The 16694-nt window shown below is 40.7% G+C and overlaps 1 protein-coding gene and 1 long non-coding RNA gene across 12 annotated transcripts in view; one reads left to right on the forward strand and one right to left on the reverse strand.

The window, feature by feature from the left end:
• LOC138738685 (uncharacterized) overlaps positions 1 to 13578 on the reverse strand; it is a 46495-nt gene extending 32917 nt beyond the window's left edge. Inside the window, exon 1 of one of the 2 annotated variants that reach the window (XR_011341676.1) lies at positions 13470 to 13578. This is a non-coding gene — a long non-coding RNA (uncharacterized lncRNA). The other variant, XR_011341677.1, reaches the window with a different exon arrangement.
• Positions 13579 to 13679: 101 nt separating this feature from the next.
• Positions 13680 to 16694, forward strand: part of LOC138738684 (uncharacterized protein CXorf38-like) — a 62742-nt gene continuing 59727 nt past the window's right edge. For all 10 annotated transcript variants that reach the window (XM_069889376.1, XM_069889372.1, XM_069889381.1 and 7 more), the window contains exon 1: positions 13680 to 14067. In XM_069889376.1, coding sequence (XP_069745477.1) covers positions 13864 to 14067 — 204 coding nt within the window. In that variant the 5' untranslated portion in view covers positions 13680 to 13863. The remainder of the gene's footprint in view (positions 14068 to 16694) is intronic.

The following is a 16694-nucleotide window of genomic DNA, read 5'->3' on the forward strand; positions in this document are numbered from 1 at the left end:
CTCGTTTGTGGCTGACCAGTCCGATGCGGGACAGGCAGACACGATTGCAGCGGTTGCAAGGGAAAATTGGTTGGTTGGGGTTGGGTGTTGGGTTTTTCCTCCTTTGCCTTTTGTCAGTGAGGTGGGCTCTGCGGTCTTCTTCAAAGGAGGCTGCTGCCCGCCAAACTGTGAGGCGCCAAGATGCACGGTTTGAGGCGTTATCAGTCCACTGGCGGTGGTCAATGTGGCAGGCACCAAGAGATTTCTTTAGGCAGTCCTTGTACCTTTTCTTTGGTGCACCTCTGTCACGGTGGCCAGTGGAGAGCTCGCCATATAATACGATCTTGGGAAGGCAATGGTCCTCCATTCTGGAGACGTGACCCATCCAGCGCAGCTGGATCTTCAGCAGCGTGGACTCGATGCTGTCGACCTCTGCCATCTCGAGTACCTCGACGTTAGGGGTGTGAGCGCTCCAATGGATGTTGAGGATGGAGCGGAGACAACGCTGGTGGAAGCGTTCTAGGAGCCATAGGTGGTGCCGGTAGAGGACCCATCTGAAACATTTGTCAGAATCATTTGAATTAAGTCCATGTCATTGATACGGAGTGTAGTATAATTGGTGTAAAACAATTATATTGTATCATTTGATATCTAACATTAATTGTATTGGTTACACTATCCTGGCACAATCTTGACCAGGCCTCATCATGAATTTGTACATTTAAATCTTTTTCCCATTTTTTTTACTTAAATAGATCCTTTTTCTGCATTGTGTCATGTAATTGTACATACATGTTAGTAATAAATTTCACAATAAATATATAAATTATTAAATACTCAAATGGGCTCTGTTCCGGAAGTCTAAAATTCATGCCTAATTGCTTTTTTAAATATGATTTAAGCTGAAAGTATGAAAAAATAGTTTTATTTGGCATACTGTATTTCTCTTTCATTTGTTCAAAAGTCAAGAAAAAAGAACCTAAGAAACAATCTTTTATCCTCTTTATCCCATTATTGTGCCAGATATCAAAGAAAGGATTATTTAAAGTTAAAGAAATAAGTGGATTCTGCTTTAACATAATCTTAGCTATTTGTAGTTCTTAATTCCTCTTTGTATATGAATTCCATTCCATATCTTAAATAAATATTTTAAAATTGGTACTCCTTTCAAAAGTTCCCTTTTCCATTTATACAAAAAAAGTTCTGCATTAGTTTCTCCTATATTATTCATTTCAATATGTACCCTCACTGTCTTCTCCCATTTTGATAACAGGAGGATATAAATCTTAATTGAGCTGCTTTATAAAAATTTTTAAAATTCGGCAACCATAATCCTCCCTGATCAAATTTCCAGGTTAATTTTTCCAAAGCTATCCTTGGTATTTTATCATGTCAAATAAATTTTCTTACATTTTTATTTAATTCTTTTAAAAACTTCATTGATATAGCAATGGGTGACGACTGAAATAAATATTACATCCTTGGTAAAATGTTTATCTTTATACAATTTACCCTTCCTATTAAAGTTATTGGCAAATCTTTCCATCTCTTTAAGTGGCATCACCTTCATTAATTTTTGAACACCTTACAAAATTCTGTGGGAAATCCATCTTTGCCTGGTGCTTTATTATTTGGTAATGTTATTAGTGTATTTGTGTATTTCTGTTACTGTCATGGGCTTTAGTAGTTTATTTTGTTATTCCAATTGTAATTGGGCTAATTCAATATTTGACAAAAATTCATCTATTTTGTCACTTTTCCCTAGGATTTTGGTTTGATATAATTGCTTATAAAATTTCATTGATCTCTAGTGGATTATATGAGACCTGTTTATCCTCCTTCCTTCCAGCCAAAATTTTGAGATTTCTCTCCTAATTCATAATATCTTTGTTTTGTTTTCATAATATTTTTCTCCACTTGGTATGTTTGCAATGTATCATATTTTAATTTTTCTATGTCAATTCTCTCTTCTCCATATCCTCCCTTTTCATTAAATCTTTCTCTTTAGTTATTATCTCTTTTTCCATCTGCTCAATTTCCTGACAGTATTCTTTTTTAATTTTGGACGTATAACTAATTATTTGTCTCCTAATAAACCTTTGTTGACCTCACCAAAGCCTTCGACACCGTGAGCAGGAAAGGGCTTTGGCAAATACTAGAGCGCATCGGATGTCCCCCAAAGTTCCTCAACATGATTATCCAACTGCACGAAAATCAACAAGGTCGGGTCAGATACAGCAATGAGCTCTCTGAACCCTTCTCCATTAACAATGGCGTGAAGCAAGGCTGTGTTCTCGCACCAACCCTCTTTTCAATCTTCTTCAGCATGATGCTGAACCAAGCCATGAAAGACCCCAACAATGAAGACGCTGTTTACATCCGGTACCGCACGGATGGCAGTCTCTTCAATCTGAGGCGCCTGCAAGCTCACACCAAGACACAAGAGAAACTTGTCCGTGAACTACTCTTTGCAGACGATGCCGCTTTAGTTGCCCATTCAGAGCCAGCTCTTCAGCGCTTGACGTCCTGCTTTGCGGAAACTGCCAAAGTGTTTGGCCTGGAAGTCAGCCTGAAGAAAAATGAGGTCCTCCATCAGCCAGCTCCCCACCATGACTACCAGCCCCCCCACATCTCCATCGGGCACACAAAACTCAAAACGGTCAACCAGTTTACCTATCTCGGCTGCACCATTTCATCAGATGCAAGGATCGACAATGAGATAGACAACAGACTCGCCAAGGCAAATAGCGCCTTTGGAAGACTACACAAAAGAGTCTGGAAAAACAACCAACTGAAAAACCTCACAAAGATAAGCGTATACAGAGCCGTTGTCATACCCACACTCCTGTTCGGCTCCAAATCATGGGTCCTCTACCGGCATCACCTACGGCTCCTAGAACGCTTCCACCAGCGTTGTCTCCGCTCCATTCTCAACATCCATTGGAGCGCTTTCATCCCTAATGTCGAAATACTCGAGATGGCAGAGGTCGACAGCATCGAGTCCACGCTGCTGAAGATCCAGCTGCGCTGGGTGGGTCACGTCTCCAGAATGGAGGACCATCGCCTTCCCAAGATCGTGTTATATGGCGAGCTCTCCACTGGCCACCGTGACAGAGGTGCACCAAAGAAAAGGTACAAGGACTGCCTAAAGAAATCTCTTGGTGCCTGCCACATTGACCACCGCCAGTGGGCTGATATCGCCTCAAACCGTGCATCTTGGCGCCTCACAGTTTGGCGGGCAGCAATCTCCTTTGAAGAAGACCGCAGAGCCCACCTCACTGACAAAAGGCAAAGGAGGAAAAACCCAACACCCAACCCCAACCAACCATTTTTCCCCTGCAGCCGCTGCAACCGTGTCTGCCTGTCCCGCATCGGACTTGTCAGCCACAAACGAGCCTGCAGCTGACGTGGACTTTTACCCCCTCCATAAATCTTCGTCCGCGAAGCCAAGCCAAAGAAGAAGAATAAAGGCTTTCATTCATCCCATAATATAATTTTATCTGTTACAGAATTTGCATTTGTCTCAAAGTATATTTTAATTTGTTGTTCTATGTATTCCCAAAAATCTTGCCTTTTTAACAACATGGGATTCAGCCTCCATCTGTATGTTTTCTGTGTTATATCCTCTAGAGCAATTGACAACAAGGGTGAATGATCTGATAAAAGTCTTGCGTTATATTCAGTCTTTCAAACTCTCCCTTGAATTTGTGCCGACAATAAGAACTATCAATCCAAGAATAGATTTTATGCTTTTTGAGTAATATGAATAATCTCTTTATTTTGGATGTTGTTTTCTCCATATGTCAATTATTTTCTTATCAAGCATTGAACTTACTATAAATTTGGCTGCTTTATTTTTTGTAGTGGTCCTCCTGGTTTTATCTATTGATGGGTCAAGGTGAAAATTAAAGTCTCCCCTTAGTAAGTCATGTCCTTGTGTATCTGCTATCTTTAAAAAAAATGTCCTGCATAATTTCTGGTTCTTTAGGTGCATAAATGTTCAACAAGTTCCAAGATTCTGAATAAATCTTGCATATAATCATTACATACTGCCCGTCGGGTCTGTTATTACTTTCTCTATTTTAATCGTCAAATTCTTATTAACTAGAATAGCTACTCCCCTGGCTTTTGAATTGTACGATGATACTACTGCGTGACTGTGATAGAACAGATTCTATCACCAATATGTATATGTACAGATTGTAGTGTAGGATGATTGTGATTGGCTGAGAGCGTAGCCACGCCTACTGGCAGGTCTTAAAGGGTTGCTCCTAGCCAGACCAGATCATTCTCGACTGGTCGACCTACATGTGATATGCTCCAGTCTTCTAGTTAATAAAAGCCTTGGTTTGGATATCAGCAAGGATTCTTTCGACATGCTCTACAGTGATCTATCTAGTCTCTCTTCAGTTTGAGATGTTTTGGCTCTATTAAGTGTGTTTCTTGAATGAATGCTATGTCTATTTTTTCATTTTTAAGTGGTGTCAATAATTTTTTCACCTTGATTTGATTGTGAATTCCCTTAATATTAATTGTCATATATTTCAATGTATTCAACTTTAAAAAAGACCAAGCAGACTTCCAGCTCCAGTGAACAAGAGGAGGAACAGGAAGAATAGGAGTTATTCTTTACTCAAGTCTCAAGGTCACACAGCTGGAGAAAATGAAAGAATCATCTATTTCTGAAGCAGAGATTTAAAAATCTCACCTCTATGCCACCTTTTCAACCCCTCCATCTCTCTTCCTCTAAAATCACACTTTTGATTGTTCTTATTCTTTAATATATGCACTGACACAATGAGTAAGAAAATAACAAAAACTATAAAAAGAATAAAGAATAGTAGAAAAGAAAGCAACACTAAATCCCCCCCTTAATGAGTTGCCCTTGCTACCTCACAAGACAACCACAACTCCCCTTTCTTCATGGGTTGCGGTATATACCACTATTGTCAACTGATTTCGCAGTGGACAGAACCCCCCCCCCCCCATCCAGCCCTCTCCCAGAGAAATCACTATTATTTTTAAAAATATAACAAAGCATTTTTTAACATATATAATCCAACTATTAACTTTCAAACTTATTTATATACATTATTTTAACAGACCTTTTGTTATTTTCCTTACTCTTCTTGTTTATTTGGCAATTGTTCCACAAAATGACAGGCCTCTCCTGGATCTGAATACAGTCTATTTTGCCTGTCAGGGTTGAATAGCTTCAAATCTGCGGATGACGCAACACAAAATTGTAACCTTTCTTCCATAGTAAAGTTTTTGTTAAGTTAAACTCCTTAAGCTTCTTTAAAAGTTCGAAGTTTATATCTGGGTGGAAGAATTTTTTTTCCATTGTATTCCAATGGTTCCTTGTTTTCTTTTACTCTTCTAACAGCCAGTTCCAATATTTTCTCTTGTCGTGTATCGCAGTAATTTTGCCAATATGGAACACGGTTTCTGCTGTGGTTGCGGTTTTGGTGCCAGTGCCCTATGGGCTCTTTCAATTTCTATTTCTTCTTAGAGTCCTTCTACTCCCAAAATCTGTGGGATCCATCTCTTTTAAACCCTTTTATATCTGCCCCTTCTTCACCTTCTTTCAGGCCCACTATTTTTATATTATTAAGTCTACTAAAGTTCTCTAAAATTTCAATTTTCTGGGCCAATAAGTCATGTGGCTTCTTAATCTCTTTATCTCTATTTTCGTTTTTCTTTTAATTCGTTCACCTCCATTTCCCCAACTATCATTCTGATTCCACTTCTTCACTTTGCTTTTTCATTTCTGTCATTACATTCTCCATTCTTTGTATTTTTACATCTGTCTCTTGCATCGTCTTTTTAATACTTTTAAACTCAGCCATTATTGTTTCCATTAAAGTCTTTATTTGTCTATCAAAATATTCCTTATCCACCATCTGTATTTGTTTTTTTTAACCTTCTGCTTTTTCTGGTATTTCTTTATCTTCTTCTTGGGTTTCTCTTTCTTGCTCCATATCTTCGCTCAGTATTGAGCCTGCTTCTATCGTCACCTTCCCTGCGGCTTCTCCCATTGTTTTATCAGCATCCCACTGTCGGCAACCAATCTCCTCGGCATCTTCCTTGGAATGCGAGCCAGCGTCTGAAATCGCCCCGCAGGACGTCTCCCCCAAGCTGCCTGCTTACCGGCTTCACCAGCTCTAAAAATCTTATCTTGTACTTCATATCAAAGAAATCTGACTAGTATCGGACACGGCTTCTGGTCCAGCTGTGGCTTTGGTCTCAATGCTCTATGCACTCTCTCAATTTCAATGTCTCCTCGAAATTCAGTCACTCCCAAGGATTGTGGAATCCAACGTTGCAAAAAATTTTAAATTTCTTGTCCTTTATCACCTTCCAATAATCTTTATGTTGTTTCTTCTGCTGAAGTTCTCTAAAATGTCTATTTTCAGGAGTCACGTGATGGAGTAGTGGCCGGACGGTGAACTCCAGCCCTCTCCAGAAAAGTCGGGAAAAACAAGAGAAAACACAAAGGCACAGAAATAAAAGTTACAGAAAAGTGAGTATAAAGGTGGAAAGAAGATGGCGACAAAAAAAGAAAAGTCGAAAGCAACGGTAAGAAGAGAGGAAGAGAAGACAAAGGAGGAAAAAGGTGAAGGCCTTACCTGTCCGAAGAGGCCCGCTGCGGAGAGAGAAACCCGCTCCCTCAGGTCGGTAAATAATGGACTACAAAAATGGCTCGCAGAGCCGAGTAAAAGTGCGCAACCGCGCATGCGCGAGGAGTCGCGCATGCGCGATGCGAATGAAAAAAAAAAACACCGACGGGAGGGGGGACCAGCTGGGGAGTCGATCTCCACAGCCGGCAACGACAGCTGCAGAACACCTGCAGCAAGAAGAGACCACAGAAGACAATAGAAACAAGAAAGAAGAGGAGGAAAGGGCAACAAAGAAACAACAGATGGTCAACCAAGAGGAAGAAGAAGAGGAAGAGTATGGTGAAATAGAAGAAGAAAAGATAGGCAAGGTAAAGGATATACTTGCTCTTATTAAAGGATACATGGAGTCATTTAAAGAATGGCAAACACAGGAATTTAAGGATTTAAGAAAAAGAATAAACAACACAGAAGAGAAAATAATTAAAATGGAGATGACCTTAACAGAAATGGGAAAAAAAATGGACAAGATGGAAGAGCGGGCAGTAGCAGCAGAAATGGAGGTAGAAGACTTAAAAAAGAAATTGGAGGAATCTAATAAAAAAACTAAAGAGACACAAGAACTACTAGCTCAAAAAATAGATACAATGGAAAACCATAACAGAAGAAATAACATAAAGATAGTGGGCCTTAAGGAAGATGAAGAAGGCAAGAATATGAGGGAGTTTATAAAAGAGTGGATCCCTAAGACCCTAGGATGTCCAGAACTACAGCATGAAATGGAAATAGAAAGGGCACATAGAGTATTGGCCTCTAAACCACAACCACAACAAAAACCAAGATCTATTGTAGTAAAATTCCTAAGATATACTACAAGAGAAAAGGTACTGGAGAAGACAATGGAAAAAGTAAGAGAGGGCAACAAACCACTGGAGTATAAAGGGCAAAAAATCTTCATTTATCCAGATATAAGTTTTGAACTCCTAAAGAAGAGAAAAGAGTTCAATACAGCAAAGGCGATTTTATGGAAGAAAGGGTATAAATTTATACTAAAGCATCCAGCGGTATTGAAAATATTTATTCCAGGACAACAAAACAGACTATTCTCGGATCCAGAAGAAGCACGAAAATTTGCAGAACAATTACAAAAATAGACTGAGGGAGGAAGACGGGTAATGAGAGTTAAAATGATCACGACTGATATGTATGTGGGTAAAGACAAAAATAGACTGAGGGATGAAGACGGGTAATGAGAGTAAAAATGATCACGATTGATATGTATGCAGGTAAAGAGGTATAAGAGTGAATAGAGACAATGAGCATACATGAATGTATCTGTACTTAGAGGAAAATATAGATAGTATAGACAAGAATTAATAAGGGAAGGTAATGGAATAGAGAGAATAAGGAGGGAATTAAAAGAGGGACCTTTGTGACATATGAAAAGTGAAATCTTTTCTGGGGGAGGCGGGGTGGGGGGAAATAGCAGTCACTGCAAAATCAGTTGACGCTTGCGAGTGGATTCGCAAATCCAAATGGAGAGGGGAGATGTGGTTGTCCGACAAGGGATAAAGGACAACTCAGGAGGTGAAGGGGAGATTGGGGATAAATAAGATAGAAATAGGAGAATAAGGAAAATGTTAGATGTTGTAGGAATGTTGTCTTATAAAGAGTTGAAAATAAGAAAACAGAAATGGAAAAGGAGGAAAGGTAATGATGGAAAAACGGAAAGAGAAGATAAACAAAATATAAAAGGGCTACGCTGAACTATATGTCTTTAAATATTAATGGAATACATAACCAAATTAAAAGGAAGAAACTACCAAATTTAAATGAATAAATGTATTCCATTAGAAAAAATAGCATATTGGTTAAGAAATAATATTGAAATATTCGAACAAGTATAGGAGCCTTACATTAAATACAATAGCGAAAACCTACCGGGGACAAACATTACCTAAGTTGATGGAAGGAGAAGGAAAGAAAAGAATGGACTCAGTAGAATTTCTGGTGTAATTTTGTTGAATGACAACATTGTCTGACTGGCTTAATGCAACCTAGATTGTATACCTAAAATGGATGAGAGGGGGGGGGTGGGGGGGTGGTTTGGGAGGAAAGGGGGGGGGGAGAAAAAGTCACTGTATATGTGTGAAAAAGAAATAGTGTATATCATGGCTAATGTGATTTATGGTGTGAAAAATAAAAAAATTTAAAAAAAAAAAATGTCTATTTTCTGCATTAACTGATCTTTTGTGTCAGCTGCTTCTGCTTGTGCCACTTTCATTTGCTCCTTAATGCTTTGAATTTCAAATTTATTACCTTTGATTTTCTCATCCATAATTTCAAATCTTTTATCTACCTTCTGCATCATTTTCTCCACTTTCTCTGTAAAAGTCTTGTTTTCAGTTACAATCTCTTTTTATTTCTGCCATTATAAACTTCCTATCTTGTTGAGAAGATTCCATGTATTTTTTAAAAAATCTCTGCTTCAGAAATAGATGATTCTTTCATTTTCTCCAGCTGTGTGACCTTGAGACTTGAGTAAAGAATAACTCCTATTCTTCCTGTTCCTCCTCTTGTTCACTGGAGCTGGAAGTCTGCTTGGTCTTTTTTAAAGTTGCCTCTGTTTTTTTGTCCTCTATGCATGCGTGACTTCTTACGCATGTGCAGTCATATCTTCTCCCGAGTCAGGTGGCCATTGTCTGGAGAGACCCTATACTGCAGATTCCAAGGTCTCCCCAGCTCCTGGCTTATCTCCCTTGTTCCCCTTATGAGCAGCTCCTGGATCCTTCCTCAAGGTAGGCCTTTCGTCCTTATCTCGATCTTATTTTTGCTCAGTTTCTTGTACTGTAACAGCTGGCTTTTCTTTCTTTGGTGCCATTTTAAAATGTTCCGCAGGTTTTCCAATACTTGTTTCTTCTATTTTTCTTAAGTTTTGTTAATTTTTTGACTTTTTTTTCTACTTTTTTTGAGGAGAGTAGGGATTTGCAGTCTAACCCCACATCATCACGTGGCAACACCCCACCCCCCCCCGCCCACTTTGACTTTTTGTGCATCATTTTTTAAAATTATTGTAAGGTGGTTTATATTAATGTTTGCACTGCAATGCGGCTACAAAACATGTGACTTGTTCATGACAATAAATTCTGATTCTGAGTTCCACCAAGAACAATAAAAAAGCACCTTGATCATAAGTACAAGTAGAAATGTAGAATGTAGGTCAGGCTTATTATCACAATCACAATGTGCAATGATGTTGGGGATACACAATAAAGGATAGCAAGCATTTAGCCTGGGGGCCTTGAAAATGCAGGGCCTGTAGCACATGCTACTTTTGCTACTAGGCTAATTTGCACTACCTGGGCTGTATCCACTACTTTTGAAGGGCTTTATGCTCCGGAGTATTGGACATCCCCATATAACCATATAACCATTTATGGCGCGGAAACAGGCCACGTCGGCCTTTCAAGTCCATACCGGTTGACCCCGTGCCAAACCGTGATGCAGCTGGTCAGCAGACTTTCCACCACACCATTCAACCAAGTTTTCAATCTCACTCCTGAATGCTGACTCATTGCCTTTTTCTACGCCACCCCACTATCGTGGTATCGTCAGCAAATTTTTAGATGGTGTTATTGTTGTACCAAGCCACACAGTCATAGGTGTAAAGTGAGTAGAGCAGGAGGGCCAAGCAAGCAGCACTATGGTGCCCCAGTACTGATGGAGATTGTGGAGGCACTGAATAGTGTATTAACAACAAACTTGCACTCAATGTCACCAAAACCGAGGTGCTGATTATGGACTTCAGGAGGGGAAAATCAGAGGCATTCAATCCAGTGGTCATTGCATGATCAGAGGTGAAGAGGATGAGCAAATTTAAATCCATGGGAGTCACTATTTTGTATAAATATTCAGTGGTTTGGGCAGCAAAAATGGAGAGTAAAAAGTTGATGTATTGGAATACAGTGTTGTGAAAAATATGGGGTTGGGTCATGGTTTTCTTTCAGTGTCATAACTGGGTTTATTTTCATTCTCTGTATCCTCTATCATTTTAAAGATTCTACGTCAACGTATGCTGTGCTCAAAAGATAGGATGCTTACAAGCAGCAAGAACAAAGCGGTTAATGTATGAAGGGAGATGAGTAGGTTTGAGTAAAGAAGAATGAGAGCTAATTTTATTGAAACATGATTCTGAAAGATCAATAGAGTGGTGAGGACATCATCCAAAGGTTATGACTCTTTAAAATTCTCAAATCCAGAGAATTACTGAAATACATTCAAGGCAAAAACCAAGTTAAGGGGTATGAGGAAGGACTGGGAAAGAAATGTAGAAGCCATGCTTGGATCAGCCAATGTCTTATTGAAGAGCAGAGCAGACTGGACGTGCTGACTGGCTTACTCCTGCTCCAAAACAAAAACAGTAAATACTGGTCAGCAGGGCAGACAGCAGCCACGGAAAGAAAAAAAAGAGCTCAAGTTTCAGGTCTGAGACCATTGGTCAGAAATAAGAGAGAAGCATGTTACTCTTCAGCAGCAGAAAAAGATGGTAAAATAAAGGAATATCTCTAATGTGGTAAGACTAAATTAGTTCATGTGATTCTTCCCTGTTAATATTCTTGAGAAGCTTGTTTAATTTGCAGAGACATAGCTCAAATTCAAGTTTATTATCACATGCAATGCGAGACTTTGCTTCCATGAAGTACCAGCCACCTTAAATTCACTCCAATTCACATATCGCCAAAACAGGTCCACAGCAGATGCCATTTACCTAGTGTAATGGAAGATTTAAACCGTTTCTTACTTTTGCAGCCTTTGCTTCTGCAAGGCTGAGAACCTGCTTGTTTTTTAGAATCAGCAGACATAATCTAATTTACATCATGAGGCCCAGGATGCATATTTAGTAGACACCCACCTAATTCCACCATGGAGCCCAGGATGCAGTTGAATCAGAAGACATTATCTAATTTACACTATATGGGGCCCAGGGATCCATATGAATCAGTAGACATTATCCAGCTTCCACCATGAGGCCCAGAGATGCAGTTTTCTTTTGTTGGTCCCAGACTGTCAGGAGACCTCCTTGAAGATAATTAAATCATTTGTTCAAAGAGATAAGATCTGAAGTAAACAACTTTTGGGTAATATAAGCCATGGTCCACTGCTGAAGTTTGAGACTCTCCAAGAGGTGGCAACATCTCTCAGCAAGAAGAAGAACTTCAAGAGCCCAGCTAACGTCCCGGTCGAGGGAGGTGGAGAAGCTGCTACCGGCGCCCCGACAATCTACTACAAGTCTGCAGTCGTGCCTCGCTTTGGCAGTTGGGACCAGTCCAGCCGTTGATAAGTATAATTGGGAAGGGTTTGCATATTGTAGTATGAATTCAGCTTTAGATTTAGTAATAAAGCTTTGTATAAACTGAACTGCTCTCGGTGTGTGTGTCTATTTTCTTTCAGTAGCTCAAACATTGTGACCAATCTAAAACAAACAAAATGAGAGGTATAAGTTTACCCAAGACAATACCTAGCTATGCACTCAGTCCTGGAACATCTACTTCAGTCTACTATTTATGGATTACAGCTCTGCCTTTATTATTGTATCTTTGTATGTGTCAATAAATTGAACTTGATTTGTGAGCAGTCCAGCAAGTCAGTACAGCAAGCAAGTCACAGTGTTTAAATGCAGATTTACAGAGAGAAATCAATGAGTATTGAGAAAAGGCAACATAGATTTATTATTGTGAAGTTTAGTCAGAAATCTGGTAACAGCATTAGAGAAATTGTTCTTGAATCACTCATTAATCTCATTGCTGCCATCGGGAAAAAGCTATCAGTGCCACAAGACTCATAGCACCAGGTTCAAGAACAGCTCCTACCCATCCACCATCAGACTCCTCAGCAACAAACTCCATCAGGGACTCATTTAAGGACATAAAAAACACACACAAAGCTGGAGAAACTCAGCAGGTCACACAGTGTCCTTTATATAGCAAAGGTAAAAATACATAACTGACATTTCAGGCTTGGCCCTCCTACTTTATTTTTTTTCTCTCTTTATTGCATAGTCAGTTTATTTACATTTGTACAGTTTTTTTTTCCATTACCAAAAAGTGGCAATTCTGTGTGGCTTGCAGGAAAAAGAATCTCAGGGTTGTATGTGATGTCATGTCTGTTCTCTGACAATAAATCTGAAATCTAATCTCTCCAATGGGAAGAGTGAAATGGACCATTAAAATGGACAGGTAAATGTTAAACAAATATAACTATTTGCAGACAGGAAAAACAATGAATGTAGATCTATCTGCAATTTGGTGACATTGACATGCAAACGAGTAGAAATAATTAATGGCTGCATATTTGTTATAATTGCAGATGTAATTTAATACAACGAGACCACGTTGGCTTGGTTTGTATAAACCAGAGCAAAGAAGCGGATGAGAAATATAATTAGAAGGAGAGACTGCGTACTCTGGTCTATTTTCATGGAGGCTGTAAGACTGAGATTTAACGTTAGGTCAAACGTGCTAATAATGTAACAGCCACGGCTTCTGAACCACTGTGAGAACAGAAAGAGCCCGAGTCTGCAGACCCCTCAACCTCCCAAACCTCACTCCGTGTTTTAATTCACCTGCACAAGCTGCTGAGTCGTTGGCCAAGTCCCAGCTCGAAAATGTTAAATATTCTGACTGGATCCTGACCGAGATGAACGTAATCAATTCGGTAACTAAATAAATCCGACTCACGCACACAAATAGGAGAGAGGAGTGCACACTTGCGAAAAAAAAAGGTAGCCTACAAACAAAAGCGTTAGAAAGGAGATTCAAGTGGAATCTTTGAGGTCACCCAGTGGCCACGATTTTTTTTAAATTTGTGACTCACCGCGGTATTGTCTTATACCGACAAACACAAATAAATCTGGTCAATCCGCTTTGAGGGGCAAAGTTCACCTGGCGGCGCCGCAGCGCCTGCGCGCGCGGGCTGGCGTCCGTCGGCGCCGCAGCGCCTGCGCGCGCGGGCTGGCGTCCGTCGGCGCCGCAGCGCCTGCGCGCGCGGGCTGGCGTCCGTCGGCGCCGCAGCGCCTGCGCGCGCGGGCTGGCGTCCGTCGGCGCCGCAGCGGCTGCGCGCGCGGGCTGGCGTCCGTCGGCGCAATCCGCACGCAGTGGGCTGCGGCCTGACGCAGCGATCCCAGGCCGCAAGCCTTCGGATACTTCCAATCGTTGACACCCTTTCTCTCTCTCTCTCTCTAAAGTATTTTAATGTAATTTCAAGTGTGATGCAGTCAGAACTGAGTATTCGACTTAATGACGAAGGATATAAAAACTGGATTAAAGCGGGCTTGTGCCTGCAGAAAGTGAGAGACTGCCTTTTGGGTTTCGTCCGCACAGAAATGGAAAAGTTCCACCAGTTTCTTCTTGGTACCAACTCGATTCTGCGGCAACAAATCTGTACTAATTTTTGCAGATCCCAGGGAACAAAGGTGAGGAAATGAGAATGAGGGCAATGTAGGACACCGTTGTGGGGGTGGGGGCGGTGTTTGCTGGAGAGAGGAGGAACGGTTTTACAAGGAAATGGCCAAACAAGCTGAGGAATTACAAAGAAAGTTGAGCGGGCGAGGCTGCATCTGTGGAAAGAGAAACACAGAATTCGGCCTGAAAGTAGTCGAGGAAGCAGAGATGCAACTAATTACATATCGTCCTGCGTTCCTTTATCGCACTGATCCTTCTTTGTAATTTTGCTCTATCAAAATACTGTCACTCAGCAAATAATTGTTTGAAATTGGTTTATGCCCTGTATTGAAATAATTCCCTGTGCCTTGGCAATCTTGAGTTCAGCGGATTGTAGAAAGTCAACAGTATCTATAGCCCCGTTCACACTTGCAAGTGATCCCAGGAATTAACTGCCAGTCGGCCTTTAAAGTGCCAAGTGTGAAAGCAAAATCTGCTCAACGCTGGCGTCAGATGGCGGGGATGGACAGCCTTGACCCTCTAGTTCAATCCCCAGCGGCCGGCATTGCAATCAGGCAAGTGGGAAATGGGTGATATGGGATTGAAATGACCCTGTCTGAGTGCAGAAACTTAAAGGAAGAAAAGATTAAAATTAAGGTATAAGCTTTGCCGTGGGAAAGTCACTGTGGGAGAGAGAGGAAATAAATAGCAATAGTGAACAATTTTTAAACAGTGTGGGAAAGTTGGTCGTGCTACAGCGCACAATTTATAAAGACCATGGGAAAAACCAATGGCGGGCCTCACTTCCCAGAATTTCGGCGTAAATACTCTGTTACTGCAGCCAGTCATACAGCCCTTTCTTTGCTGCATGGAATTCTGGCAGGGCAGGTTTGCCATCGCTTCCCCTTCCCCCCCCCCCAGTATTTATAAATTGTACGCGATAGTGCTACCAACTTTCCCATGCTAGATAAATTGAGTGCTATTACTGTTTATTGCTAGCGCTTTCCCATGATCCCTTATAAAGGTGTATATAGGTCCGCATAACAACATCAGGAGCTGAAGCGCTCATACTGTCCTGTGCATAATGCCTAATTATGTTATAATTAGGCATGATTAATTTTGTTCAAATATAAGATCATAATACATTGATTAGGATTCAGGACAAGTTCACCATCACTCAATGCGTCATGATGTCACCAGTAGAAGGTAGAATAGTCCTCACCCCAGGGATGGCTCCTTGCATGTGTGAAAGCGTTCATTGTCCCAGTTAGGAGTGGTCACGTGTCAAAAGCCAAACCCCCCCATTCCACTAAATCAGCCGTTCAGTGTCCCTGGATCGGAATGTGGGTTTGGCTTTTCACACGTGACCACTCCTAACTGGGACGCTGAACACTTTCACACGTGCAAGGAGCCATTCCTGGGGTGAGGACTGTTCTACCTTCTACTGATGATGTCATGACACATCGAGCAATGGTGGACCTGCCCTAAATCCTGATCAAGGTATGAGGATATATTTGAACAAAATTAATCATACCTTATTATAACATAATTAAGTTTTATGTACAGCACAGTATGAGCCCTTCAGCCCCTGTTGTTGTACTGTCCTAAAAAACCTTTATAAGGGACCATGGGAAAGTGCTAGCAATAAATAGCAAAAGCGGACAATTTTGAAACAGTGTGGGAAAGTTGGTAACGCTATCATGTACAATTTATACAGCATGGGAAGTTGGTAATGCAATCATGTACAATTTATACAGCTTGGGGAAAGTCGGTAGCGCTATTGTGTACAATTTATACAGTGTGGGGAAAGTTGTTAGCACTATTGCATACAATTTATAAATTCCATGGGAAAAAGCGATGGCAGATCTGCCCTCCCAGAATCCTGTGCAGCAGAAAAAAGGCTGTGAACATGGCTGCATGCAAGGAGCACTCATGGAGGGGTTTCTCTGCCACATGACATTCTGGGAAGTCAAGTCTGTCATTGCTTTTTCCCATGGTCTTTATAAATTGTGTGCTATAGCACAACCAACTTTTCCATGCTGTTTAAAAATTGTCCACTATTGCCATTTATTGCTATTTATTTCCTCTTTCCCATGGCAAAGTTTATACCTTCATTTTAATCTTCCTTCACATTCCTGCAATCATGCAAAAACTTCAGTTATTTCAATCCCACAATGCAATTGCCCATTCTACACTTGTCTGATTGCAACACCAGTGTTCTGAAAACACTGGGGATTGTACTAGGGGTCATGTCCGTCAATCCACATCATGAGATTATGTCATCTGACACCGGCGTTGAGACAATTTTCCTTTCACACTAGACACTTTAAAGGCCAATTGGCCGTTAATTCCTGGGACCACTTGTAAGTGTGAAAAGGTATGAAGAGTCTTTTAAATGTTCCCATTGTATCAGCCTCCAAACTACCTCCATCATTGTATTATTCCAGGTATCCACCACTCCCTGGATAGAAAAAAGCTACTTCTAACATCTCCCCTATACTCATCTTAAATACTTTTCCTCTGGTACCATGACTGCTACCCTGGAGTAAAAAAATGCTGGCCGTCCACTCTATCTATGCTCCTCCGATTTGATCTTCCAAAGTATATCACTTTACACTTTTACAGATTAAACTCTATCTGTCACTTCTCCACCCAAATG

Source organism: Narcine bancroftii, chromosome 7 (assembly GCF_036971445.1).
Source record: "Narcine bancroftii isolate sNarBan1 chromosome 7, sNarBan1.hap1, whole genome shotgun sequence".
NCBI lineage: Eukaryota > Metazoa > Chordata > Chondrichthyes > Torpediniformes > Narcinidae > Narcine > Narcine bancroftii.